This window comes from Malaclemys terrapin, chromosome 1 (assembly GCF_027887155.1).
Source record: "Malaclemys terrapin pileata isolate rMalTer1 chromosome 1, rMalTer1.hap1, whole genome shotgun sequence".
Lineage (NCBI taxonomy): Eukaryota > Metazoa > Chordata > Testudines > Emydidae > Malaclemys > Malaclemys terrapin.
Window position 1 is genome coordinate 10,454,419 of NC_071505.1, and position 26,508 is coordinate 10,480,926.

Here is a 26,508-nt window from a genome sequence, read left to right on the forward strand (position 1 = left end):
GGGTAGCAAGCAGGGCAATTGCCCGGCGCCCCACGTCACAAGGGGCACTGTGAAGCTGAGTTGCTCAGGCTTCAGCTCCAGCTCCAGGTGGTGGGGCTCAGGGCCCAGGCTGCAGTCCTGTGCAGCTGGGCTTCAGTTTTCTGCTCTGGGCCCTAGCGAGTCTAATGCCGGCTATGCTTGGCGGCCCCCCAGGGAACCCGAGACCCCTAGTTGAGAACCACTGTGTCATTGGATCAACTTCTTGCTGCAGGTGTGGGTTCCCCTCTGCATGCAATATCAGGTTGCTGACTCTAGGGGTCAGCAGTGGGCCGGGGCCTTAGGCTGCGCTCTCTTTGGCCATGCTACGTCATTTGTAGAACCCCGCCCCTAAGATACGAAGTTTGCGCAGGACTCTCCTCCTGCCCGGTTCTCGCAGAGCTGCCCGGCCGCCAGCTTTCCCCTTACGGAGTTTGCGTAACTCTTCCCTCGCTCCCCTGATGTCCGGCCGTAGTGAGTTTACGCAGCTTGCGTACAGGGTGTGCGCAGTGGCCGAGTACGGTGCGGCCCGGGGCGCCGCACACTGCCAGCGCCTTTCCCTGCCTCCGCGGCGGCGCTTCGCGGGCGGGGCTCTGCCTGGGGTGAGCGATCCCCGCGGCCCGGCGCGACGCGAGGCCCGGGCGTTAGGCCGCGCCGGGAGGCCCCATTTCCGGGGGTGGGGGGCAGGGCGTGAGCCCGGCCGGCGGGAGTCCGCGGGGGGGGTTCGGGGCTTCGTGGCGGGGGCATGGGGTAATTCCGGGGTTGAGGGGTAGATTGGGGGGGCTCATGGGGGGGGGGCTGGGCTAGCCATGGGGCTGTCGGGGGTAGGGGGGGAGGTTCATGGGGGGGATAATTCGGGGGTTATGGGGTAGTTTAGGGGCTCATGGGGGGCTGGGGTTGGGCCAGCCATGGGGCTGTCGGGGGTTGGGGGGGAGGTTCATGGGGGGGGATAATTCGGGGGTTATGGGGTAGTTTAGGGGCTCATGGGGGGCTGGGGCTGGGCCAGCCATGGGGCTGTCGGGGGTTGGGGGGGAGGTTCATGGGGGGGATAATTCGGGGGTTATGGGGTAGTTTAGGGGCTCATGGGGGGCAGATTGGGCGGTGCATGGGGGGCTGGGGCTGGGCCAGCCATGGGGCTGTCGGGGGTTGGGGGGGAGGTTCATGGGGAGGATGGGATAATTCAGGGGGTTATGGGGTAGCTTAGAGGATTCATGGGGGGCAGCTTGTGGGCAGAGCGGGCGGTGCATGGGGGGCTGGGGTTGGGCCAGCCATGGGGCTGTCGGGGGTTGGGGGGGAGGTTCATGGGGGGGGATAATTCGGGGGTTATGGGGTAGTTTAGGGGCTCATGGGGGGCTGGGGTTGGGCCAGCCATGGGGCTGTCGGGGGTTGGGGGGGAGGTTCATGGGGGGGGATAATTCAGGGGTTATGGGGTAGTTTAGGGGCTCATGGGGGGCAGATTGGGCGGTGCATGGGGGGCTGGGGCTGGGCCAGCCATGGGGCTGTCGGGGGTTGGGGGGGAGGTTCATGGGGAGGATGGGATAATTCAGGGGGTTATGGGGTAGCTTAGAGGATTCATGGGGGGCAGCTTGTGGGCAGAGCGGGCGGTGCATGGGGGGCTGGGGTTGGGCCAGCCATGGGGCTGTCGGGGGTTGGGGGGGAGGTTCATGGGGGGGATAATTCGGGGGTTATGGGGTAGTTTAGGGGCTCATGGGGGGCTGGGGCTGGGCCAGCCATGGGGCTGTTGGGGGGGAGGTTCATGGGGGGGGATAATTCAGGGGTTATGGGGTAGTTTAGGGGCTCATGGGGGGCAGATTGGGCGGTGCATGGGGGGCTGGGGCTGGGCCAGCCATGGGGCTGTCGGGGGTTGGGGGGGAGGTTCATGGGGAGGATGGGATAATTCAAGGGGGTTATGGGGTAGCTTAGAGGATTCATGGGGGGCGGGCCAGCATGTGGGTTGTTGGGGGTAGATCGGGAGGGGTTGGGCTATATATGGGGGGAGCACTGGGCCCAGCCAGCTGGGGGGCTACATAGGAGGCTTGGAAGGGGGCCAGGGGCTGTCAGGCTTGAAGAGCTGCTCTGCCAGCAGCTCCCAGGGCCAGGCTGTTCTGGGGACCAGGGGGCTGGCCAGATCCAGGCAGCGGGGGTGGCTGGCTGTAGGCCTGGGGGATGATGATTTGGGTGATGGCTGGGGTGGAACTGAATGGCAGAGTCACTGTAAGCTCATGCCACAGACTCAGGCATCGACCCAGGCCTCACCCCTCATGCATCTTACGCTGTGAGGACCTTTTATATAAGACTTCAGGGACTGGGACATTCTCAGCTCTGTTCAGGGGCTAGTGCCTATGGCCCTTCCCATCTAGGGTGACCAGATAGTAAGTATGAAAAAAATCAGGACAGAGTGTGGGGAATAATAGGCACCTATATAAGAAAAATCCCCAAATATCAGGACTGTCCCTATAAAATCAGGACATCTGGTCACCCTATTCCCATCAGAACTGGGGTTTGTCACTCTCTCACTACTGGTGTTAAGTGTTATAGACTCCTCAGGCAGGGGTCACCCCTGGTTGTGTGTTTACATGTGGCCAAGTGATCCTGATACTGGCTTTGGGGGGGGGGGGGGGGTGGTACTGCAGTATAAACAATAACAATAGCCCAAGCAAAAATTCACATTTGTTTCTATGCAGTGTGCTCTACCCTAGTTGACAATCTTATTTCTGTCCCAATGCAAGATTAAATCAGTTTTCTACATGCAGTGAACTTTGTTACATGATCTTCGATTTACTGTATAACACTGGTTTATTTGTTATATATTTCAAAGTGTTCATGCATCGCCTCTAAGAGCACAGCGTTAAACATAAATTATGCTAATTATGCTTACAGTGAGTTGTATAACAATACCATCCCAATGTATTTGAATGATCAGATTGCTAGGCACAATGCATTAAAATTAACATGATGCTGAATAATGTTGGATGATGGTCAGTCCTGACCATCATTCAGTGAAGTTAATAAAGTTTTTGCACACATGCTTACCTGGCAGAGGAGATACCATGATCATGAAGGTGGTTTTCTCAGGGTGAGGCTCATTCATTGAACTGCGGGTCTGCTGACCTCTGTGATTTCCCCAAATATAATTTATAATTTGTAGTAGTGGGGGACTGCATTCACACTTTCCGCTGGCTTTTTTGGGGACTTCGATAGGTGTAACATATCTTGAGGCAATATCTTGTTTTCTTTTCCTTTACAGTACTGCTCTGGGCCCTCCTCCTACTGTCAGTCATCACATGACATAAATGTCACTTTGGTTTCAATCCTGCAGTTGGTTCCACACAGGAAAATCCTTGCTCCTGTGTCATTAGGGGTCCACTGCGTGGATCTGATTGCAGGATCAAGGCCTTAATAGTGAGAGGCCCATGACCAGAAGGTGTTACTGATGACAGTAGGCTGAGATCTCTTAATGCAGCGGGGGTGATTGGCTGCAGGCCTGGAGGTGATGACTTTTGCCTGAATCCTTTTCAAATTCAGGTGTAATGTCACATGGAGAGTGTTTTTTTTTTCCTACGCTGTTAATGTTATGCAGTTTTATTGTCTATAATTTAAAAGCATTTGGGGGGCCTTTGTGTGCTATGGAAATATCAGGTGATATTTTGGCAAACATAATTAGTGTAGAAGGATGATACAAAAAAGTTCTTAGGTGTAGCAGGAAGAGTTACATTTAAAAATCTACATATATGCATAGATTTTAAGACATTATGATCATCTAGTGTGACCTGCATGATGCCCCGGGAACTCACCCAGTAGTTTCAGCATTAACCCCAGAGCTTCGCTTTCAACTGTGGCTTACATTTTAAAAATACAGCTAGTCTTAATTTAAAAGTTTTGTGAAGTTTTGTAAAAGATGGTGAATCCACCGCATCTGACACCACATACGTAATATTAGAAAATATCTAATATCACTTGATGCCTGGGTGACGTTTATGGAAGCACTACGCAGCTTTTTGAATGGTAGCTTGTTTTATTTCCCTATCGTCTTTATGAGAGAGACAGACAGACACAAGTACCATTGTCTGAGGAAAAAAAATTAGGGACTAATATGTTGCTATTTCTTCAGAATTTGCTCTTGTTTTGGAAAGGAAATTGTAGGTCTGTTGATGATCTTTGATATTTCTTTTAAAAAAAAAAAAAATCTCCTCCCCCAACACCTTGGAGTCCAAATGTGTCCAAAATAATATTTAGTTAATTTTATAAATATTAGACATAAATAGTTATTAATTCAGCCTAACTTTTCTTTTGTCTTTTAGTTTTAAACAGAAGGGGAAAATGTCACTTTATGATGACCTGGGAGTGGAAACCAGCGATTCGAAAACAGAAGGCTGGTCCAAAAATTTCAAACTACTGCAGTCTCAGTTGCAGGTGAAGAAGGCGGCTCTCACTCAAGCAAAGGTACAGATATTGCTGCTCCTGATGGCTCAAGGTTGCTGGCCATTGGGAATGCTGTCTTTTTCAATTTTTCACCTGAAATGCTGGTCTCAGTAGGGTTTCGTTTCTACTGAGCACACTGCGGAGTGTACATTTCCCTTGCTGTACAGACTTTTGGATGCATTGTCAGGCTTTGTCCTTCTGTTGGTAGTGGGCGGCACTAATAGAATACTCTTGGGGGAATTCTGCGCCAAAAAATTAAAAATTCTGCGCACAATATTTTAAAATTCTGCATATTTTTTGTCAAAATACTGCAACATAATCAATCTGGCTTCAATATTTTGGTAACTTATTTAAACTGCAATACAGTGGGTGGAGAATGGGAGTGGGGAGCATTGGAGGAAATCACCAACCCCCTTCTGTCTAATAGTAATGTAGCTAGTATTGACCCTTTGCTTTTAGTTATTAGTCAACAAATATATGCAGCCATATGCTCAGTGTTACATCATAGGCAACTGAAGTGCAAGTGAGGACCGAGGACTCAAACTCACAATTTATACTGGCTACTGACCATCTCCAAAAAGGTCAGTAGCAAACAGTTCATGGAGCACATTTTGATAGGAAATTTTTTCAGTCCAAAAATTTAGACCAGTTCTAACCACTAAAGCACCATAAGTATTTATTAGGTCATACTGTCCTTTACAGTCAGACTCCTTTACATCACTCTGGCAATGTATAGGAGCCTTTAAATTTTTATACTCCTGGGGGAATTCACTAAGAACAATGGGAACAATTCACTAAGCAGACAGGCTGCTATGTTCTGCTCTGCCTGAGGGAACAGAGCCTGCCCCGCACCTGCCTCTTCGAAAATACCCCAAAGCCCTGCCCCTCCACGCCGAGCATGCCGCAATAGTGAGTGAGAGGGACAGTGTCTGTCTCTCTCTCTCTTTCACGCACAGCTGCCCACTCCTCCCCCCATGGTGATTTACATCTCTACCTGCTGCTATGGGTGCCCAAACTGACCTGCCTGCACTGCATGACTGCTCTTGTGGCTTCCCTTTCCTTCCCCATCAGAAGTCATTTTTCTGCAGGGAAGCAAAGAAATCTGTGGGGGCCATGAATTCTGCACACATGCAGTGACACGGAATTCCCCCAGGAGTACACCATAGAAGCAAGAACAAAGAGGTATAAGTTCTCTGAGACCCTTCGTGTAAAGTATAGCATAATCAATATATGCACAGCATGGCTGTGGGAGCTGCTCTCATTTCTTAAATAAATAATGGAGTTAAAGTGTTGACATGGAGCCCAAATTTAACCCTGAAGACGTTAAATTAGGCACTTAAGAATTTTAAAAATAAGTGAATAGGCAAGACTGCTTCAGCCTGTGATGGGAAATTGGAGATGTTCAATATTTTGTGCTTCTTGGTATTTGGTTGCTGTTGACCAATTTGCATCATTTCTTGCTTATCATTTTAAAAGCCTCCAGAGGCTGTGGTGTGATTCCCGGTATTGCCAGTCAAGTCAGAAATTGCTGCTGAGAATATTTCCAGTCACTTAGAAGGTTGAAAGGGAGGCAGAGAAGGTATAAACTAATTCCTTCAGGGAAAACTAAGAAGCAAGTTTGTACTGAGCTGTCTTCTCTCTTAATATATTGCAACATGACCTCATCATTGTCCTATTTCTTTTGTTGATGATGAATTAATGTATTTTTCATGTGCATCAATCACAGGCTGCTACTGATGTCAAAGTCTCCATAGTTTCTGGTGCAAAGAAGATCAATTAGAAGAAGGAAAATTATAGTTAAACTTTTAAATAGTAAAATCCTTTGTTGGGGCTAAATCCTGTTTTCAGTTATCCTCGTGGAAATCAATGCAATTACTGCAGATTTATGCAGCTGTAATTGAGAGCAGAATTTAGTCCTTAATTTACAATGAGTTCTGTACAAATGAAACCTTAAATAAGTCTACAACTGATAGATGTGTTCTTTTAAAGCACCCCCCTTCTGTGTGGTTCTGAATCATGATGCAGCAATCTCAGTCTGTCTTTCCTTGGATTCCCATCCTGCTATATATATCTATAATAATGTATTAATCCTGTTTTTAGAAAGTTCTATTTTTCTCATGGTGAAATGTGAAAAGCAACAGGACTTTCGTGTAAGAAAAAAAACTATTCTGCTGGTCTTATTCAGACAAAACTCTTCACTAAGGAGATCCTCTCAATTTGAAAGATATATTTTCAGTTCTAGACTTAGAAAACCAAACACACTTCCGGTCTGATCCTGCTCCCATTGAAGTTAATGGCAAAACTCCCATTGACTTCAGCGGGGTAGGATCAAGCCCTTTAAGAATAGTCATGGTTTATGCAGGATCTGTGTTCCTGTATAAACTTTACAGCGGTAGTCAACAAACTCTAGCCATAGAGCTGTATTGTTCCCCGTGGTGCTGGTGCATAAATAACATATGAAATGAACAATCACAACATCAAGCACTGTTAGAAATGCTGAGGAAGAACTATATGTCGGTAAAATGAAAATGCAAGTGGTATGGTGAGTTTTGCATGGGGCAGAGAGGCAGGATTGAGGCCTGAGACAATATTCATCCGTTTTTAAGCTTTCTTGAAATCAAGAAACATCTAGTTTAGGAATATGAAGTAAATACCCCTTTTTTAAAAAATGAACGTGTTGTCTTCTCCTGCTTTTTTTGTATTTTGATGCTTTCAGAGTCAGAGGACAAAACAAACGACAGTCCTTGCTCCAGTGATTGACCTGAAGCGAGGGAGCTCTTCTGATGACAGACAGATTGTAGACACACCACCTCATGTAGCTGCTGGCTTAAAGGTAAGGCTAGATCAGCTTGAAAACACAGCAGATTACATCTGATTCTGAATTCTCGTTTTCTTTCCCTGCCTTCTGTAGTAGTCTGCATTTTACTTATTAATTTACTTGTCCTACTGCTCTAAGCTGTTCTCCTTGCTTTTAGCCTCTCTTCTGTTCAGACTTATTTTCACTCATGAACATTCCAAATGTATGCAAACTTCTCCTGGTGCTACAGTCTGTAAATCTATAGATCACTGAGGGCTTGTCTACATGGGGGGGCTGGGGGAGGTTATGTGCTCTATAGGGGTGTGATTTCTAAAGTTCACTGATATGTTGCACAACAACTGGCCCATGTAAACCCTGTTGGTGCGCTTTAACATAGTACTGTTTGAAACAGTATAATGTTAAACCACAGTAAGGAATCTTTAGTGTGCACCAGGAGAGTATACACAGGCCAATTAATGTGCATCTCATCAGTGCACTTTAGAAATCATAGAGCGCATTACCTCATTGTGTAGACAAGCCCTTTGTGTTCTTAATTGAACTAAAAAGTATGTGTTTACGTAGCACCTTTCTTCTGAGGAGCTCAGGGCACTTTGCAAGCAACCCTGTGAGGTAGGTAGATTGAAAAAAAAATTAAATTGTGACCCTACCATGCTTGGAAGTGGTCTTTTATAACAAACAGAAGAAATCTAATGTTTGACCATTAAGTAAGAAAAACTATTAAGTTCTTGGTAATGGGTCAAGCCAAACTATCTTAATGAAGCTTTTTTGAAAGTTACCTGCTGCAAAGCAGATATTCCTTCCAGATGGAATAAGAATGGTTGAGGATGTCAGTCCATAATATACACCTCTACCCCGATATTACGCTGTCCTCGGGAGCCAAAAAATCTTACCATGTTATACGTGAAACCGCATTATATTGAACTTGCTTTGATCCGCCAGAGTGCGCAGCCCCGCCCCCCCGGAGCACTGCTTTACCGTGTTATATCCGAATTCGTGTTCTATCAGGTCACGTTATATCGAGGTAGAGGTGTAGTAGCAGACAGATGAAAGAAACCTGTGAGCTTGTATCCAAGCATCCCTCACTGCCCTACGCATGCAGGTTATAGTTTCGGATAGAGAACTTATTGGGTATTAATGTGACCTTAGCTATGCTTGTTTGGCATCTCTTTGTGATTGGAAGGGAGGGGGTGGGTTAGTTGTTTTTTGCACACAAAAATTTGAGAGGAAAATGACATAGGGTAAAATCTGGGCCCCATTGAAGTCAATGGCAAAACTCCCATTGACCTCAATCGTACTAGGATTTCACCTTCTTGTTGGTAGTGGTAAAAACAGCTGGCTGATTCCAACTGCTGCTCTCAGGTGGCTGATCACATTGATATTTATGCTTTCTCTGTGTAAGGATCCCGTACCTAGTGGGTTTTCTGCAGGAGATGTGCTGATTCCTTTGGCTGATGAATATGATCCTATGTTTCCCAACGATTATGAGAAAGTAGTAAAACGCCAGAGGGAGGAACGACAAAGACAGCGTGAGCTGGAGAGGCAAAAAGAGATTGAAGAAAGAGAAAAGTAAGACTTTCGTTTGGGTTTCTGCGATGGGACACTTTTTTATTCAGCCTTCAGTTAAAAGAAGTTAATTGCATATTGTTATTCATGGCTTCTCAAAGCATGAGAGAAGACATTCCTCAAGCCGGGTAAAAGCATTGGTGTCATTAAAAAAAGCATTTACTCTACAGCTCTTTGGTTCCTGTAGGATAGTGTATTTTAAATTAGTAACTGATTAATCTTATTGGATAGCTGGCAGATGTTTCCCCTGCTATTTCAATACAAATTGAAAACCTGTCCAGCTTTATTAGTAGGATTAATGGGCCAAATTCCTCCATGATGTGTGTCCTCTGTCGTCAGTGAAGTTACAAGAGGGATAACCTAGGTCCTACTTCTGCCAATTCCCTCCGCCTTTCTGGTCAAGTAGACCGCTTCCTCTTCTTTTAGTCGTGATCACCACCCTGCCAGTGAAAGAGGACTACCTGGGACTCCCTCTGAGGCCCTTTCATGCTGTTCCTTATTTGGCACAAAGGGTCACTGAAATCTGAATGAACCCTAAGGTAACTCTACACTCAGGCTGGAGAGGTAGTTTCCAGCTTGGTTAGATGTGCGCACACTAGCTTGGAGTGAGCTAGCATGCTAAAGGCAGGTGTGGCTGGACAGGTTAGCTATCGGAGTAAGTACTGAGGGTTCTGGGCAGGTTTGTACTCAGGGTAACTGGCTGCCCCTGCCTGTGCTCCATGGCTATACTGTTATTTTTAGATACTATCTTGATCAAAGCTAGCACATGTTCATCTACCCAAGCCGGAAATTATACCTCCAGCTGCAGAGTTAGATGTACCCTTACCTACAGCTTCGCCATGGATTGCCAGGGCTCCTTTTTATTTTTCTGTAAACCCAACAAAAGAGAGGGAAAAAATACATAATGAATGTTGATGGCTCTACAACAGTGGTGGGCAACCTGCAGGCCACATGCAGCCTGTCAGGGTAATCCGCTGGCGGACCGTGAGACAGTGTTTACATTGGCTGCCTGCAGCTCCCAGTGGCCGCGGTTCGCCATTCCCGGCCAGTGGGAGCTGCGGGAAGCGGCGCGGGCCCCAGGGATGTGCTGGCCGCTGCTTCCCGCAGCTCCCATTGGCCAGGAACGGCGAACCATGGCCACTGGGCGCTGCGGGCAGCCATGCCTGCAGACGGTCAATGTAAACACTGTCTCGAGAGCCGCACGCGGCCTATCAGGTTAATCTGCTGGCGGGCCGTGCGCAGCTGGCGGGCCATGTGCGGCTGGCTGGCTGCAGGTTGCCCACCACAGCTCTACAACCTCAGGAAACAAACCATCTTCAAAAAATGATGTGATGTCATGAGATTTGAACATGAGATTACTCCTATAATGTGTTTCAATAACCAAATCTGCACTAAGCATGTATGCATTGTTGCGGCATCACAAATATTTGTATGGTGCAGTCTCTAGAAAATATATTTGGGGATATTTGCTTTTTAATACAGTGAGTCTCTTGAGAGTATTGTTTGTCAGGTGCCTCAATGATACCTAACTGTGGGACCTCTATTCTTAACTAACCCTCTGTTAGCACAACTTTCATGGCTAGTGCTGGGGATGGGACTTCTTTCCCCTTTGTGTTTGAGGCTTGTAATGTCTTACAAATACCTACTTTTTTCTTTCTTAAAAGAACACAATCAGGGCTGTCATGATCCCCGTTTTAAGATTGTATTAAAGTACATGCAAATATTACATGACTTAAAACATGACCCTAATGTCAAAACAAATATTTTTATTTTACTAATCTACGTTTTCACCAATTTGAGATTTATACATGGTGAATGTTTTGGTTCATTGAACCATTTTAATCTTCTTAATCTTTGACGTTCTTAATCTTTGTAGCAGAAAGCCAGTAATGCTGTAGGCATACTGTTCAAAACCAGACAATCAGCTATGGTCTTCTGTTACCTTCCTGGTAATTACATCCTGCATTTCTTCCATTGCAACCATCTAAATTTGAGGTTTGGTTGCAAACAGATCCACCTGTGCGGATCTTCATTTCTGTGCATTCTCAATGACTAGATTTCAGTGTGAAAGTAAGTGTGAATATCTGTTGGAGGATTGGACCACATCTAATGTTTAAAAAATGATTTTTCTATAAAGGATGAAAGCAGAAAATGTGAAAACCGGAAAGAATCAATCAAAACAGGCAGTGTGCTTACAAGAGACATCTTAGCTGATAAAGCATCATATGAAATGCAGATTAGGAGCTAGTAATGTAATTCACACTGCAAACGTTTCTCTGAAATGTTAGTTCTTTTTTCACTTGATAGTTTCTTACCATAATTCCTATCCTAATTATTAGGAGACGTAAAGACCGGCATGAAGCCAGCGGGTTTTCAAGAAGACCAGATCCAGATTCTGATGAAGATGAAGATTATGAGAGAGAGAGGAGGAAAAGAAGTAAGAGGAGAATTGTCTAACTTTATGTCCTCGGGCAAATCAAATACTCTGCAGTCGGGTTCTTTTTGTTTTGCTGTTAACTATTCCTCTCTTCTCACCCCAAGAATCTAGTGACCAATGGCCTCCTATAATACATTTGTCACTTTATTATGGAGTAGCTGTTGTTATTTTTTAGGGGTAAAAGAGACCTTTTTTGCCTGTGAAATTCCCTTTTAACATTAGTTTTTAGATACATGCATTAGAGATTTCTGAATGATGTAGGCTCCAGTGAACAGAGATGGATAAGCTCATTCTTGTGGTTTGATTTTAAAAGATTGAGTTTTGACTGCTCTTAATGTGTGCAGTCACTGCACCTCTCCTTATTTGAAAGCCCATGGAGCCAAATAATAAAATGTGGCTCTGTGTGGATGGATATCTCTCTCGGTTCAGAGAAACTAAAAATCTGCTCTGAATTTCAGTAGCAGATTCACCGTTGGTAATACAGACCCACTTCTTTAGACCTTCATTTTTGAAACAGGGTTATGTTTAATAAAATGCTTTATGTTCTGTAATGTATGTTTAGAACTACTTTGCCATTCACACTTCCCTGACTGGAAAAGGCCCTCTGTTTCGCACTCTTATGTTAATGTAATTGTCCTTGAGTACAGTATAATTTTTTAGTTGGCTTGATGAGCAAACAATCTTTGAGTTGAAGCTCCATTTTCATGCAGTCTTAACTGCTGCAGTCTTCCCTGCTACAGTCTCCTGAAATCACGAGTATTGATTTTAAGGCAATTGTATTCATAATGTGTATTGTTCACATCCCCGTAGCACATCGGCTTGGTACGATATGGTACCCTTTGATATATTAGAAATCTTAAGTTTGCAACAGTTTAACTATCATCACTAAGATTTCCAGAGTCAGACACGTTTTCCACCCCTTTGATGCTTGTTATTGGCAGCAAGCTATATAAAAATGTGGATGCAAAGGCCTTCAGCGAGCACCATGCTTTCTTGTAGGAGTCCTGGGGATGAATGTTTGCACTTGGATTAATGTGTCCGGAAGAGTTTTGTTATCTCAAATGACAAAACACTTCATCTGCATGAATGTCTTACATTTCAATTATGTGACTTATAATTTCATTCACAGGCATGGGAGGTGCTGCCATCGCACCACCGACGTCTCTTGTTGAGAAGGACAAAGAACGTATGTATACCAAAATCAGTGGTTTGACCTTTACATTCTCTAAGCCTGGCAAAACAGTTTAAGTCCCTACTTCAACTTTCTGCTCAGCGAGGGACAGATCCTGCACAGGCCTGGTGGTCCCTGGCTGCAGTGGAACTGCTGCAGAGGGTAGGGGGACAGGATGCTAGGAACTTGAGCAGGGGATTTGCACCACCTGCATGCTTCAGAGCTGCAGTTCACAGGGGTTTCTTCTGTGAGGAGTGGGATAACTCTCTGATCCATGATGGCATGGATTGTGACAGCCATTCACATGCTAGATAAAGGAGGAAGTGCAGCAGGTAGACCAACCATGCAGCTGCAGAGCTGTTTCACTCCATATTGGTGGGCAGGGGAGGATTTCTCCACCCTCTGCACACCCCTGAGTACTCTTGTACTTGTTCTGTTTCAAGGGTCTGTGTGTGGGGATGGGAGTTTATCCCTTGGGAGGTGAGGGCTGGGTAGTTCTCAGTGAGATTCGTTTTAAAGAAAAGATTGTAATGTGTGTATCAGGACACTTAAATCAAGGCGATTTAAATCACTAAGTGGAAAGCCTCAGTTTAAATCATCAATTTAAATCAACTTTTCCATTTTTATTTCAATTATTTTCTAAAGAGAGGTGCATTTTCGTTGGCTGATATAACCAGTAAAGCCTGTTGCTTTTCAATTGAATGGAGCCTTTGCATTACTTTTTGCTACCTGGGAAGATGCCTTATAACGATATATCTTTATTTAAGCAATTATATAGCTTAATATTTTTTGATTCTTATTGTGTTAGAAAATAGGGAATGATACATTTCTTGTTTACTAGATAATTAACTCTTCGCTCCTGATTTACATCAAGCTGCATTAGGATGGTAACTAGAATTTAATTAAACACACAAAATAGCGCATAAAATTTACTTTTATTAAACCGTACAAGTCCTAAATATGGTACGTGACCTTTTGTGCCATATTTATAAAGCTTGACCTCACAGGTTAGAATCAATGGAAAAACGTTTTTCTTTCTATAGAAAAGCAGCCTTTAACTCGGAATTTTTTATAGAAGCTTATGGATTCAGCCTATTCATTTTTATTTAAATGTTTTAAGAGATTCTGATAAGTTTAGGCCTTAACATATTTTGTACTAAATTCAGATTTCATTTCAAACAGGTTTATTTTTAAAAAGAAAAACTTATAATTTAAATAAAACAAAAAGCACACTCAAACTTCTTGACATTTGTTTTGTAGTTTTAGCTTTTAATTTAAAATCATTAACATCTCATTATGCATGTACAAGTATAAATATGTTTATTTGTGAATATTTTATACATAAAGAACTCTTTCCCTTGGGAGTCCTGAAATGATTTATCAGAATAAGGTGGTGGCGGAGGGGAGGGAATTGAGATGTGTAAAGGTTGACAAAACTGAGGGCTTGTCTACACTACCTGCCGGATCGGCGGGCAGCGATCGATCCAGCAGGGATCGATTTATCGCATCTAGTATAGACACGATAAATCGACTGCTGAGCGCGCTCCTGTTGACTCCAGTACTCCACTAGAACGAGAAGTGCAAGCAGAGTCGACGGGAGAGTGTCAGCTGTCAACTTACCGCAGTGAAGACAATGCTGTAAATAGATCTAAGTATGTTGACTTCAGCTATGCTATTCACGTAGCCGAAGTTGCGTATCTTAGATCAACCCCACGCGGTAGTGTAGACAAGCCCTAAGACTAAGTGGGGACATAACTGTCTGCAAATAATTTAAGGTTGTAAACACCAAAAACAAAGAAGAATTGTTTAGTTAAGAATTGTATAGTTAAGAGCAATTGGAGGCAGTCCAGGAAAGTTAAATATAGGCTGGAACTCAGAAAAAATAACCTAAGAGTGTGATCTCTTAAAGTGTGAAATGATCTCATAAGGGAATTAGTGTAAGCCTTATTTCCTGAGACACTTATATCTAGACTGGACAAACCCTAAAAAAAAATTACTACAGGGAACGGTCTTGCATTTGGACAGTAGCTGGACTGGATTATCTGAGTGAGGTCTCTTCTGTCTCAGCTTCTATGATTTCCCCGAACTGAAGTCTAACTTTTTGTTTGGGTACAATTAGTAATTAACAGAAGTAATCACTCTGAAATGAAATCGTAGTATTAAATATGCAAACAAACTCTCAAATTCACACTTGTCTGCCACTTTCCTTAGCACCACCCCAGTGTGACTTGATTTGTGAGACGGATCTGCTCATCTCACTTGGGAATCTGTTATTCCAAAGCTATCAACAGAAAAAGAGCCTTTCAACACACAGTTTTAAAGTTGCATCAGTTCTTTCTTAAGGCGTCATTCTTCCTATGCATAAGAGTACAGAGCACTCCTTTTAAGCCTCTTGTTACCAAATTGTGCATAACCCAGTCGTTCCATAATTCAGTTTGTGATTAAAGAAAATTTAAGTTTGGGTTCCCTCTTTCCAGAGAATTTACTGTTGAGGAGACAAATCGCCTTAAGATGCAGTGGAGAATTGAAACTAACTAACAAAGGGCAGCTAAGTAGAGATGATAGAGCCCTTATTACCTGTAGAAACAAAGGGTACGTCCAGACTACCCACCGTATCGATTGATTTATCGGGGATTGCCATATCGCGTCTCGTCGAGACGCGATATAGCGATCCCCGAACGCACTCTCTGTCAACTCCAGAACTCCACCGGAGCGAGCGGTGGTAGTGGAGTCGATGGGGGAGTCGTGGCCGTTGATCCTGTGCCATGAGGACGGGAGGTAAGTCGGAATAAGATACGTCGACTTCAGCTACGGTATTCCCGTAGCTGAAGTTGCGGATCTTACATCGACACCCCCCACAGTGTAGACCAGGCCAAAAAATCAGTGTAAGATGCCATACAAATATATCCCCAAACACTTCAGAGGTTAAACCTAGTTACAGAGAAAATTAATAGTGGAGAGGAGACATAGTAAGTTGTATGAGCAAGGAAAACAAAGGGCCTGATTCTCCTTTACGCTAAGACTGCGTTGTCTTACTCTGGCAGTATAAAGGACCTTAGAGGTAGTGTAAATATAATTTGCCTGTTAAGAGGCCTCAGTGTACATGAGAGAGAGGCCCATGATGCTATTAGATGAGATTTGAAAATGGTGGAAGGTGATGACATATAGTTCATCAAATGTATTTTGACCAACCAGTAAATGTCTCATGTTTCTTCCAGCTGTACCATCTTTTCCATTTGAAGAGGAGTCAAGACCTCGTGCACCATCTGCCAAAGCAGCTATTCCTCCTCCGGTATATGATGAGCCAGAAAGACCGCGGTCCCCAACCGGGCCGAGTAATTCTTTCCTTGCTAACATGGGGTAAATATCGTTCACAAGTTAACATTTCATGAGAAGTGCCTCACGGGGGGAGAGGATGAAAGTTAAAAATGTTGTGTCAGTATGGAGAAGAACACACAGTCTTTGCATGTATATTCTTCACTGTAATAACTTAATCTGAATGCATACATGCCCACCCAGCAGGAAGTGGAGTACACAATGGTTTTGTGTGAATTGGGCCAATGAGTTTGAGGAGGAATGGCCAGTTTTTAGTGAGTTCTGGAGCCCTCTCCCGTATAAAGGTGTATGGTTTGTCCATGCCATGCTGGTGTGGCCAATTTGTAAGTACGTATGGCTAGTTCAAGACCCCGAATGCTTTTTCCTGCTTTTGTCAGAGGTGTGTTGTGTGTAACCTTGAGCAAATCACTGACTTGTTTTCAGAGGCATTGAGCATCTCAACTCTGATTGAAGTTAGTGGCAGCTGTGGGTGCCACACCCTTACCCACTCTGTGCCTCCCTTTACTCTTCGGTAAAAATGCTTATAATTCCACTTAGGGGAATATAGCAAGGCCTAATTTATGTTTATAAAGTGCTTGGAGACCTCAGCTGAAAGGTGTAATATTTATTTGTGATAACTATGGTTATATTAAACTCTACACACGTTAATTTTTATGTAACTGCAGGATAATTACAGTACTAGCACTCACAAGAGTCACAGCCAAGAAAGTGTACAAGTATTTTATAGGTTTCAGAGTGTTAGTCTATATCAGCAAAAACAAAGAGGAGTCCTTATGGCACCTTAGAGACTAACAAATTTATTTGGGCATAAGCTTTCGTGGACTAAAACCCCTTGGGCTTATGCCCAAATAAATATGTTAGTCTCTAAGGTGCCACAAGTATTTTATAGAATACTTATAGCTCACTTTTTCTATATTTATATACTTGGTTTCTTATGCAGTTTTTCTAATAAGGTTTTTTCATACCATCTGAAAAAGGATTTCCCCAATCTATTGAGTCAGACCTACTTATTTTATCTGGTTAGGATTGTCTGGAGACCTTATCTTGAATCAGTGATCCGGAGCTACCAAGTACTTTTAATGTACTATATTGGTATTTGACTGTATTGTGTATTTGAGAAATAGCTAAATGGTCACTGATCTTTCATTTCTCTTTATAATCTTTCATTCCTATCAAGTAAAAAAAAAAAATCTTTTCAGAGAGTGGGATCTTTATACTATGGTACAGTATAAACTTCTGTAGTCTTGTAAGGCCTGTCACATCTTGACCCATCCATTCATGATCTGCAAGTGAAATGTTTTAAAGACATAACACAAGTTGTGTTTTGAAAAGGCCCATACTTGTTTGGTTGTGTAGCGAACTGTTGACTCACAATTTCTTTCATGGAAAATTAAAAGGTGGAAAAATCAAGACCAAATACAAGGAAATACTTTTTCATACAACATGTAATTAAACAGTGGAACTCATTGCCACAGGATGTCATTAAGACAAAGAACAAGATTCAGAAAGGGGTTGGACGTTAATGGGTATTGAGAATATCCTGAGTTGTCCTTATGATAATAGTTTTGTGAAAGGGCTATTGAGCTTCAGGACCTAAGCCTATCTGTGACCTAATATGGGGGACAGATTGCCCCACATCTGCTACTGTGGAGTTCTTATGTTTTCCTTTGAAGCGTCTCATGGTGGGCACTGTCAGAGACAAGATACTGGAATAGCTGGTCCTTGAGTCTGATCCATGCTGGCAGTTCTTGTGGTCCTGTGGAATCTGTGACACTGATGTTCGTTGCTAATGAAAATCATGCTATACTTAACAAATGTGAGCAGCTTTATTCAGTGATTGAAGTGTCTGTGTCCCTATCTGTAATACGGGGATGATAATAATTAGTCAGCTTTGTAAAGTGCTGTCAATTTGTAGGTGTTATAAGCTCCTATATATGTTCTTATAGTCAATCTGCATGTAATAAGATTTTAGGGGTTAGACTATTTTCTATGTTCTCTTAAATATTATGGCAACACTAAACTAAGACATGGGTTGTAAGCTCCTTGTCTTACAGAGCAGCTGCAGATACCATCTGCACACAACAGTTGGTATTGCGTGGCGGTTTCTGGAACTTGCTTATCGCGAGGGCCTATGCTGAGTTCCTTGAGTACTAAGATGAAATGTGTTGACAGTGCTGCTTAAGAAATGAAATGAGTGGTTGACAACCAGTCCTTTCTCTCTCAACAGAGGCACAGTCGCTCATAAAATCATGCAGAAGTATGGTTTCCGAGAGGGCCAAGGGCTGGGGAAGCACGAACAAGGGCTAAGCACAGCACTGTCAGTAGAGAAAACAAGCAAGAGAGGTGGAAAGATCATTGTTGGTGATGCTGCAGATAAAGGTAACTGGATTCCATTCTGGTGGAAGTGGGAAGCTGTTCACCTTGACGGTTTCTGAGAAGGGAACAGGAGTGGAATTAGGGGTCGGTCTCAGCGGTGGCTTTTCTTGTTTTGTTTACCCTGTATCTTTGTACACAACGTCGACGAGTTGTGGAACATTGACGACTGGTGACAGTTTTCTTTGTGGACGTTGAAGAATTTAAGTGTTAACAATTGCGCTGGGCCCTACTGCTTTAAATGTTCAGCTCTTCATCCTCTTCCCCACCACCCTCTCCAGCTCCATCCTGTGCCTTTCCTTGGTGTAGTCAGGCACCTCCCCTCCCCCCATTTCATCTCCCTGTTAAAATGTGCTCCCTGCACAAGCAGGTTTCCTTCTCAGCAGGCACCTTTGATGCAGCCCTCTTTTTCGCTGCTGCTTTCCAGCCCAAAGCTCAGGTCAAGAGGGGAGCTCCCTGTGAGCACAGCCCAAGCAGAGGAGGGGTGCCAGGGGTGGAGTGAGTTGGGACACAATCCATGTAAAAGTCATCCTCCTCTACTGTAACACCCTCACTTAACGGCCCTTCAAACCAGCCATCTTCCAGGTTATCACCACTGGGAAATTAAGAGGTAAATGTAATGTGCAAAAGCTACTGCACATTTGTAAATGCTGATTTTTGTTCTGATTTCCTTCTCCTTCAGTTGTTTCCTGGTAACACTTTATAGCAGGGGTGGGCAAACTTTTTGGCCCGAGGGCCACATCGGGGTTCTGAAACTGTATGGAGGGATGGGTAGGGAAGGCTGTGCCTCCCCAAACAGCCTGGCCCCTGCCCCCTATCCGCCCCCTCCCACTTCCTGCCCCCCTCAGAATCCCTGACCCATCCAACCCCCGCACTCCTTGTCCCCTGACCGACGCCTCCTGGAACCCCCGCCCCCAACTGCCCCCCGGGACCCTACCCCCTATCCAAGCCCCCCGCCCCTGCTCCCTGTCCCCTCCCGGGATCCCCCGCATCTAACTGCCTCCCTGGACTCCACCCCCTATCCAACCCCCCCACTGTTCCTTGTCCCCTGACCGCCCCCTCCAGGGACCCCCCCCGGACCCTCCCTATCCAACCCCCCCACTTCGTGTCCCCTGATGCCCCAACCCCTATCCACCCCCTGGGACTCCCACGCCTATCCAACCCCCACTGTTCCCCATCCCCTGACTGCCCCCTGGAACCTCCTGCCTCTTACCCAACCCCCCACTCTCCGCCCCTTTACCATGCCGCTCAGAGCAGCAGGCCGGCCGGAGCCGGCCATGCTGCCGCGTTGCTCAGAGTGCTGGTGGCACGACGAGCTGAGTCTGCGGGGGACAGGCTGGGGGCTAGACTCCCCGGCCAGGAGCTCAAGGGCGGGCAGGACGGTCCCGCGAGTATGCCCACCTCTGCTTTATAGTCATGGCTGAAATCATGCTTTCCGAGCAGAGTCCCCTGATCTGAAGTCTGGTGAACCTTAGAAAATCTGGTATCTGTTAAAATTGACTGAGGATTATTGGCAAATATATTGCCTGTATTTCAGCTTGGTATTCGTGCTGTCATAGTGATCATAGTGATAGCCTGTTAAAACAGAGCCAATTGTTCTAGTAATTACAAGTAGCCATGAAGTGACTTGGTTCAGTGAAAGGCTGTTACTCAGAGACTACATTTAGTGGTTTGTAACTGAATGCGGCTATTGGAACAGTTCAATGTAGACCCCCCACTGAACATGTTTTAATTTTTTTTTAACATGTACCATGACTTACTCTCTTTGTAGTCGATGCATCCAAGAAATCCGATTCGAATCCATTAACGGAGATACTAAAGTGCCCAACGAAAGTGGTCTTACTAAGGGTGAGTCAGGAGGACATTTAACTTCACATCTTGTAATATATACTGTGTGTTTCAATTTTAGTGCTCAAACCCCTTTCTCCTGTTATAAAAGCTCCATGAGATGCAAACTTTTTTCCCCCCCATGGTGCACTCTGGTATCATTCTTGTCCTGTTGTGTTGTTGGAAAACACCTGACAGTTGCCATAATACCTGTGATTATTAGTCTTAATGTGTCTAGCGTGGGGACTGAAGAGAAGTTTTGTTTTTTTGCCGTTTCAGAGTACATTGAAAGTACAAAGTTTTGTTCAATAACTTGTGATAACGCAGCTGATCTGTGCTGTATTAGCTAGTGTCAAGGCTGGATCCCCACTTTGAACTTTAGGGTACAAATGTAGGGGCCTGCATGAAAACTTCTAAGCTTAACTACCAGCTTAGCTCTGGTTCCGCTGCCACCATTTCCCAGTTAGATTCCCTTCCTGGGAAGCCCTGAGAAAACCTTTCACCAATTCCCTGGTGAATACAGATCCAAACCCCTTGGATCTTAAAACAAGGAGAAATTAACCTTTCCCCCTCCTTCCTTTTACCAATCTCCTGGTGAATACAGATCCAATCCCCTTGGATCTAAAACAAGGAGAAATTAACCTTTCCCCCTCCTTCCTTTTACCAATCTCCTGGTGAATACAGATCCAAACCCCTTGGATCTTAAAACAAGGAGAAATTAACCATCCCCCCTCCTTTCTTCCACCAACTCCTGGTGAACACAGATCCAATCCCCTTGGATCTAAAACAAGGAGAAATTAACCTTTCCCCCTCCTTCCTTTTACCAATCTCCTGGTGAATACAGATCCAAACCCCTTGGATCTTAAAACAAGGAGAAATTAACCATCCCCCCTCCTTTCTTCCACCAACTCCTGGTGAACACAGATCCAATCCCCTTGGATCTAAAACAAGGAGAAATTAACCTTTCCCCCTCCTTCCTTTCACCAACTCCTGGTGAATCAAGATCCAACCCCCTTGGATCTAAAACAAGGAGAAATTAACCATTCCCCTCCTTCCTCTCACCAACTCCTGGTGAATCAAGATCCAAACCCCTTGGATCTTAAAACAAGAAAAAATCAATCAGGTTCTTAAAAAGAAGGCTTTTAATTAAAGAAAAAGGTAAAAATCATCTCTGTAAAATCAGTATGGAAATTAACCTTACAGGGTAATCAAACTTAAAGAGCTCAGAGGACTCCCCTCTAGTCTTAGGTTCAAAGTACAGCAAACAAAGATAAACACTCTAGTAAAAGGTACATTTACAAGTTGAGAAAACAAAGGAAAACTAACACGCCTTGCCTGGCTATTTACTTACAAGTTTGAAATAGGAGAGACTTGTTTAGAAAGATGTGGAGAACCTGGATTGATGTCTGGTCCCTCTCAGTCCCCGAGAACGAACACACTCCCAAACAAAGAACACAAACAAAAACCTTCCCCCCCCAAGATTTGAAAGTATCTTGTCCCCTTATTGGTCCTTTAGGTCAGATGCCAGCCAGGTTACCTGAGCTTCTTAACCCTTTACAGGGAAAAGGATTTTGGAGTCTCTGGCCAGGAGGGATTTTATAGTACTGTACACGGGACAGCTGTTACCCTTCCCTTTATAGTTATGACAGCTAGTTAACATGACTTTGGGCCATACAAAGGAAACAGTAACTCAAGGATAGCGTATTAGTGCCAGGGAGTTGACTGGCATCATATGATGCTAGAATGGGTGGCCTATGATTTGATGAACTGACACTTAAAACTCATTCATAGTTTCACTATAATGCTCCCCCTGGTGGCAGGATGCACCCTTTGTGTAGCATCCATCTGTTGAATTGGTTTTCCTCCTTTTACTTGCAGAACATGGTAGGTGCTGGAGAGGTTGATGAAGATCTAGAAGGTGAAACTAAAGAAGAATGTGAAAAATATGGCAAGGTTGGGAAATGTGTCATCTTTGAGGTAGGAATTAATTTACCTCTTCACCACATCTATAAAGGCGTAACTTTTCAGATCAGGAAGTAGGCAAAAACTCTGAGCTGGGAGTGCTCGGGACTGTTTGGTTCTTGCTGCGATAGCCACGCCTTGTACATCAAGTTATTGTAAAATTTGGCATCTAGCAGTGTATGGCTATAGACCAGTTCCAGTGAACAGCCTTTCCCCATAGAGAAGTGGGACTCAGCCTTGGTAGCTCTGAGCACCACACTCGATGAGACCACACCTGGTGGCTGTATGTTTTTAATCCTACCTGCTTTTCCTATAAAGCCCAACAGTTCATAGCTATATTTTGACCATTCTGATCAACCGTCTCTTTTGTCAGATTCCTGGTGCCCCTGATGATGAAGCAGTGAGAATATTTTTAGAGTTTGAGAGGGTCGAATCAGCAATTAAAGGTCAGAGATTGCACTAGAATTCCCTGTTAATTTCCAAAAGTTGATTTTTAAAAATAGTTATATATTTTTTTAAGCAGAACTGTGTTTAGCTTGAGAATTGCTTACCTTACTCGGTGTTTCATGACCTGTTTTTGGCTTGGATTCCAGCTGTGGTGGATCTGAATGGAAGATACTTTGGTGGACGAGTGGTGAAGGCTTGTTTCTACAACCTGGATAAGTTCAGAGTACTGGACCTGGCAGAGCTAGTCTGACTTAAGGACCTAGGTCAGGTTGTCACCGTGCCAGCGATTGTGTTTTCAGCTGGAGGCTGGGAGTAGAGAGAAGACGGCAGCATTCCTAGCAAACTGGAAACAAGCCCCCTCGAATGGATTTTTTACATTCATTGTGACTGACGCTTATTTTGTTCTGTTTTTTAAGTATAAATCCTTTGAAAGATTCACATCTGTGTGTTTTGATTGCACAAGTTCTGTTTACTGGGCTGGAATCCTGTGTTTTGTAGCTTTCAATGAATCACACTCTCTTGAAACCCACCGCTGCGGAGCTGTGTTCTTTTTCTGGTTTCCTTGTTCTAGTGCTGCAGTATGGAGCGCGTCATGTGACATCTGCTATGAGCAGCAGGCTTTGGAAAAGAACTGTGGGCTGGGATATTTTTCTTTTCTGGGGCTTCATGGCAGAATCTCTACTCAGCTCATAAACCTCCAGTTTCCCCAATCCAAAGTAATTTGGGGACTCCGGACAGGCAGCAGCTTCTCTGTTCTCTTCTGACTCATTAAGGACTTGTTTTAGGGGAAATCTTTTGCATACCAGAATGCAGAGAAAAGTATCAAGAAAAGAATTGAAATTCTTATTCCTCCCCCGAACCTAGACAAAACACATAAATTAAACCCATGAGAGAGAACTTTATGCAACTAGCCATCCAGAGCTGGAGACCTATGTATGAACCCCAGTTTACATTTGGTTTGAAGGTCTCCAAGTGGACAGACACTTCATCAAATCGCCATGCTATCAGGTATTGTTGGCTGTCTTTGCTTGACAGGTCCAGGACTGATATATTAGGAGAGTTACAGGTCAGTAGTGAGGGGCGTGTAAAGCTAGGGGGAGCTGTCGTCTTCATGCTTGGTTCTAGCCAGAGTCATCTGTGTTTTCACTTCCGCTGAACACCAAATCTGTCCACTAATTGTCTTTTTTAAAGTGGCATGGTTATGGCACTTGTAGCTCTGTTTAAGTCTCATTAGATCTATTCAACATTTTTTAAGGGCCGAGCATTTGAACTCCTCTTGAAATATTGCGTGAGCTGTACCAGTATGTTGAAAAAAATCCATGTATAAGAATCCAAAAGACTGTGTAGAGTTGGATACAAAGAACCCTAAAACTGTTCTGTCTCACATTGACTTGTACATAACAGCTTACTCCAGTGTTTTGTGAAATAACTAATGGCTTGGGGCACTGTGTGTGAGTGGGGGGAAGAGGGCGCCCTGGATCTCTCACCCAACTTGGTTCACAGTAAAAGTGCCACGAGAATCATACAAAGGTTTAAAATGGATACCAGCCTCAAGAGCCTTTTAGCTTGCTGGATGGTGAGATACTTGGATATCTTTTCCCCCATATATAAATGTATTTTTATGGGTGTAGGCCAGTAGTTGATCAGTGCAGTGAATATCTTATGTCACTGCATTTTTATCAGCTGATCCCTTAAAAACCAAACACCTTGATCTTGCTGGTTTTTGCTTATGATATTTTTGTCTATTTACTTTCCAGCAATTTCTGTATGACCCTTTGTGTCCTGATTTACAAGCTTTAAAAAAAAAAAAAAATCTTGTAGTCTACCTAATGTGTCTGCTTCTTTGCTGTTTTAAATGCAGCTTTTTCTGTCCTTCACGACCTAACCTCCAAATCAGTTACCTGCACATTGTGTTTTGGACTGTTAAGCACACCGTCTCTTGGTGGCGATGGTTGGGATCTGCTCTTACAAAACCTTGACTACAGACATTAAGGAATTATTCCTGAATGAGCAGCAGCATGGCCTATGGATAAAGCACAGGATTGGGGGCACGGGATCCAGGTTCTATTTTCAGCTCTGCGATCGATTTGCTTTGTGACCTAGAACAACCTCTTTGGGTTTTAGGTTTCCCATGTTTAAGATGAGGAAATGCCTGTAATAAGGATGAGGCTTAACTTGTTTGTAAAAGTCAGATCATTCGAACGAAGGCACTGTTGAAATACCCTGCCCTGAGCATCCCAATCTACTGAAGCCTGCCCTAAAATGTCCTTTAAGCTGTGTCACTTATTAATGGCACTTGCTTCATCAAATATGGATGCCCTAATTTACTGCCTTTAAATATTTCCTGAGTGAAGGGGTGCGGCCTGTGTTTGTGACCAGCTATTGGTGTCCAAGAAACAAAACTTTAAAATTACTCTTCCCGTGAGTGTCAGAATGACCATCCACTGGTCAGGGCACCCACCTGGGAAATGGAAGACCCCAGCTGCGGTCCCCCCTGCTCCAGTCACTCATTATTGATCCACAGTGGAACAGGTTCAACAGGAGAAAGCGAGAGAGCGCCACATCAGACTATCCCACAGCTCAGTGGTTAGAGCACAGTCCTGAGAGGTGGGTGGTCTCTGTCCAAATCCTTTAGGGGAATTGAACCTGGGTCTCCCACATCCCAGGTGAGTGCGCTAACCACTGGGCTAAAAGTTATAAGGTGGACACTGGCACCTCGTTCTCCTGTTTTGTGTGGAGTGAGACAGGCGATTAATTCGTTCCTGCAAAAAATGCCTTGGGTGCTGGAGCCAGCTGGCTCCAGGTAGCAGGTGCCCATTCATGGATTGCTTAACAGAGACAGGCACCTCCCTGCAGCCTGGACCTAGACCCTTATTTCTGAGAGAGGCCTGGGTTAGTGCACACACCACTCCTGAGCATCTCCCACTGGCTAGCTTAGGTGGCTCTCCGCCTAGGGTGGTGGCTTTTGTGGATCGCATTCTTAAGCACCTCTCTCGCCCCATTCATTGTACAGGAAGTCTGGGCACCTAACTTTGTGGATTCCAGTGTTCCTAGATTTTCTAGGTGTCTAAAGTTAGGTGCTTCAATGCTTCAGTGTTGCAATGCCTAAGTCCCTTGGTGGATCTTGCCCCCCAAGTAATTTGTGCAACCACCTCACTTTAATTATCTGTATTTTTTTCCCCTTCCAACATTAAAAGCTCTTATTGCGAGTGCCTGCTTATGTTCCCATTAACTCCTGAAATTCCTTTCCACACCTACACCTTAAACCGCTACTCTCTCAAATCTATCATTTCTTATTCTCTCAGCTGTTCATCACCTTCTGCAAATGCACATGGCCCACAGGATCCAATCCTCCCTCGCTCTTTTTTAAAAGTTTTACTTATCTTCAAGTAAACAGTGACAAGTGAGTGACACATTCCACACACACACATCTCTCTGTGTGTCTTAAATAATCTGATTAGTGTGGGGCTTGAATGTGTTACTTTGTTTCTTTAACACTCCTGATACCTTAAATGGGCAACCGTTAAAACCAGAGAGGAAAGTAGCATTAATTAAGAAGAAAATGAACATGTTTATATTATGTATCCACTTGCCAAGGAAGAGTTTAGGTTTTATAGCATGAAGTGTTAAGCCCTGCATTTTCAATCTTGGCTGCCAAAGTTAGGCATTTAACTCTATATTTAAGGGGCCTGATTTTCAGAGGTGCTGGACAGTTGTAGCTCCCTTCAGTCAGTAAAAGCTTCGGCTGTTTGGTACCTCTGGGAATGGGGCTTTGATGCTTAACTTTAGCAAGACATGGTTAGAGATAGTTTAAAGCCAGGCTAAGATATGCATGGCTGTGATGTGGTAGCCAGGCAGGAAAAGAAAAATACTCCAGGCTCAATATCAATCTTCCCAACCAACATCCAGACCAAACAGGCAAGCAAAAATGTTTTGCATTATTTGTATTGATAGCACCCAGAGGTCCAAACTGCTTAGGCCACCATTGTGCAAATAGGAAGAAACAGTCCCCACCTCAAAGAACTAAATCTAAATAGGCATAACAGACAAACAGAGAGAGAGGTACAGAGACAGGAAGTAAATTGCCTAAGGTCTCCAAACAGACCAGTGGCAGAGCTGGGATTGTAACCTAGTGCC

At 44.3% G+C, this 26,508-nt stretch overlaps 1 protein-coding gene and 1 pseudogene across 2 annotated transcripts; both read left to right on the top strand.

Moving 5' to 3' along the window:
- Positions 1-495: 495 nt before the first annotated feature.
- RBM17 (RNA binding motif protein 17) lies at positions 496-22,809 on the top strand. 2 transcript variants are annotated; one of them, XM_054015995.1, is made up of 12 exons: positions 496-617; positions 4,317-4,458; positions 7,154-7,270; positions 8,655-8,821; positions 11,158-11,255; positions 12,385-12,441; positions 15,645-15,786; positions 17,990-18,141; positions 19,907-19,983; positions 21,841-21,939; positions 22,298-22,370; positions 22,518-22,809. In XM_054015995.1, the coding sequence occupies exons 2-12, from the start codon at positions 4,336-4,338 to the stop codon at positions 22,619-22,621; spliced, it is 1,209 nt and encodes a 402-aa protein (XP_053871970.1). In that variant the 5' UTR covers positions 496-617; positions 4,317-4,335; the 3' UTR covers positions 22,622-22,809. The 2 variants fall into 2 exon arrangements, with proteins under 2 accessions (XP_053871970.1, XP_053871977.1); XM_054016002.1 differs by lacking the exon at positions 496-617 and adding an exon at positions 2,141-2,387.
- On the top strand, positions 3,041-3,194 carry LOC128830702 (U1 spliceosomal RNA; annotated as a pseudogene).
- Positions 22,810-26,508: the final 3,699 nt, after the last annotated feature.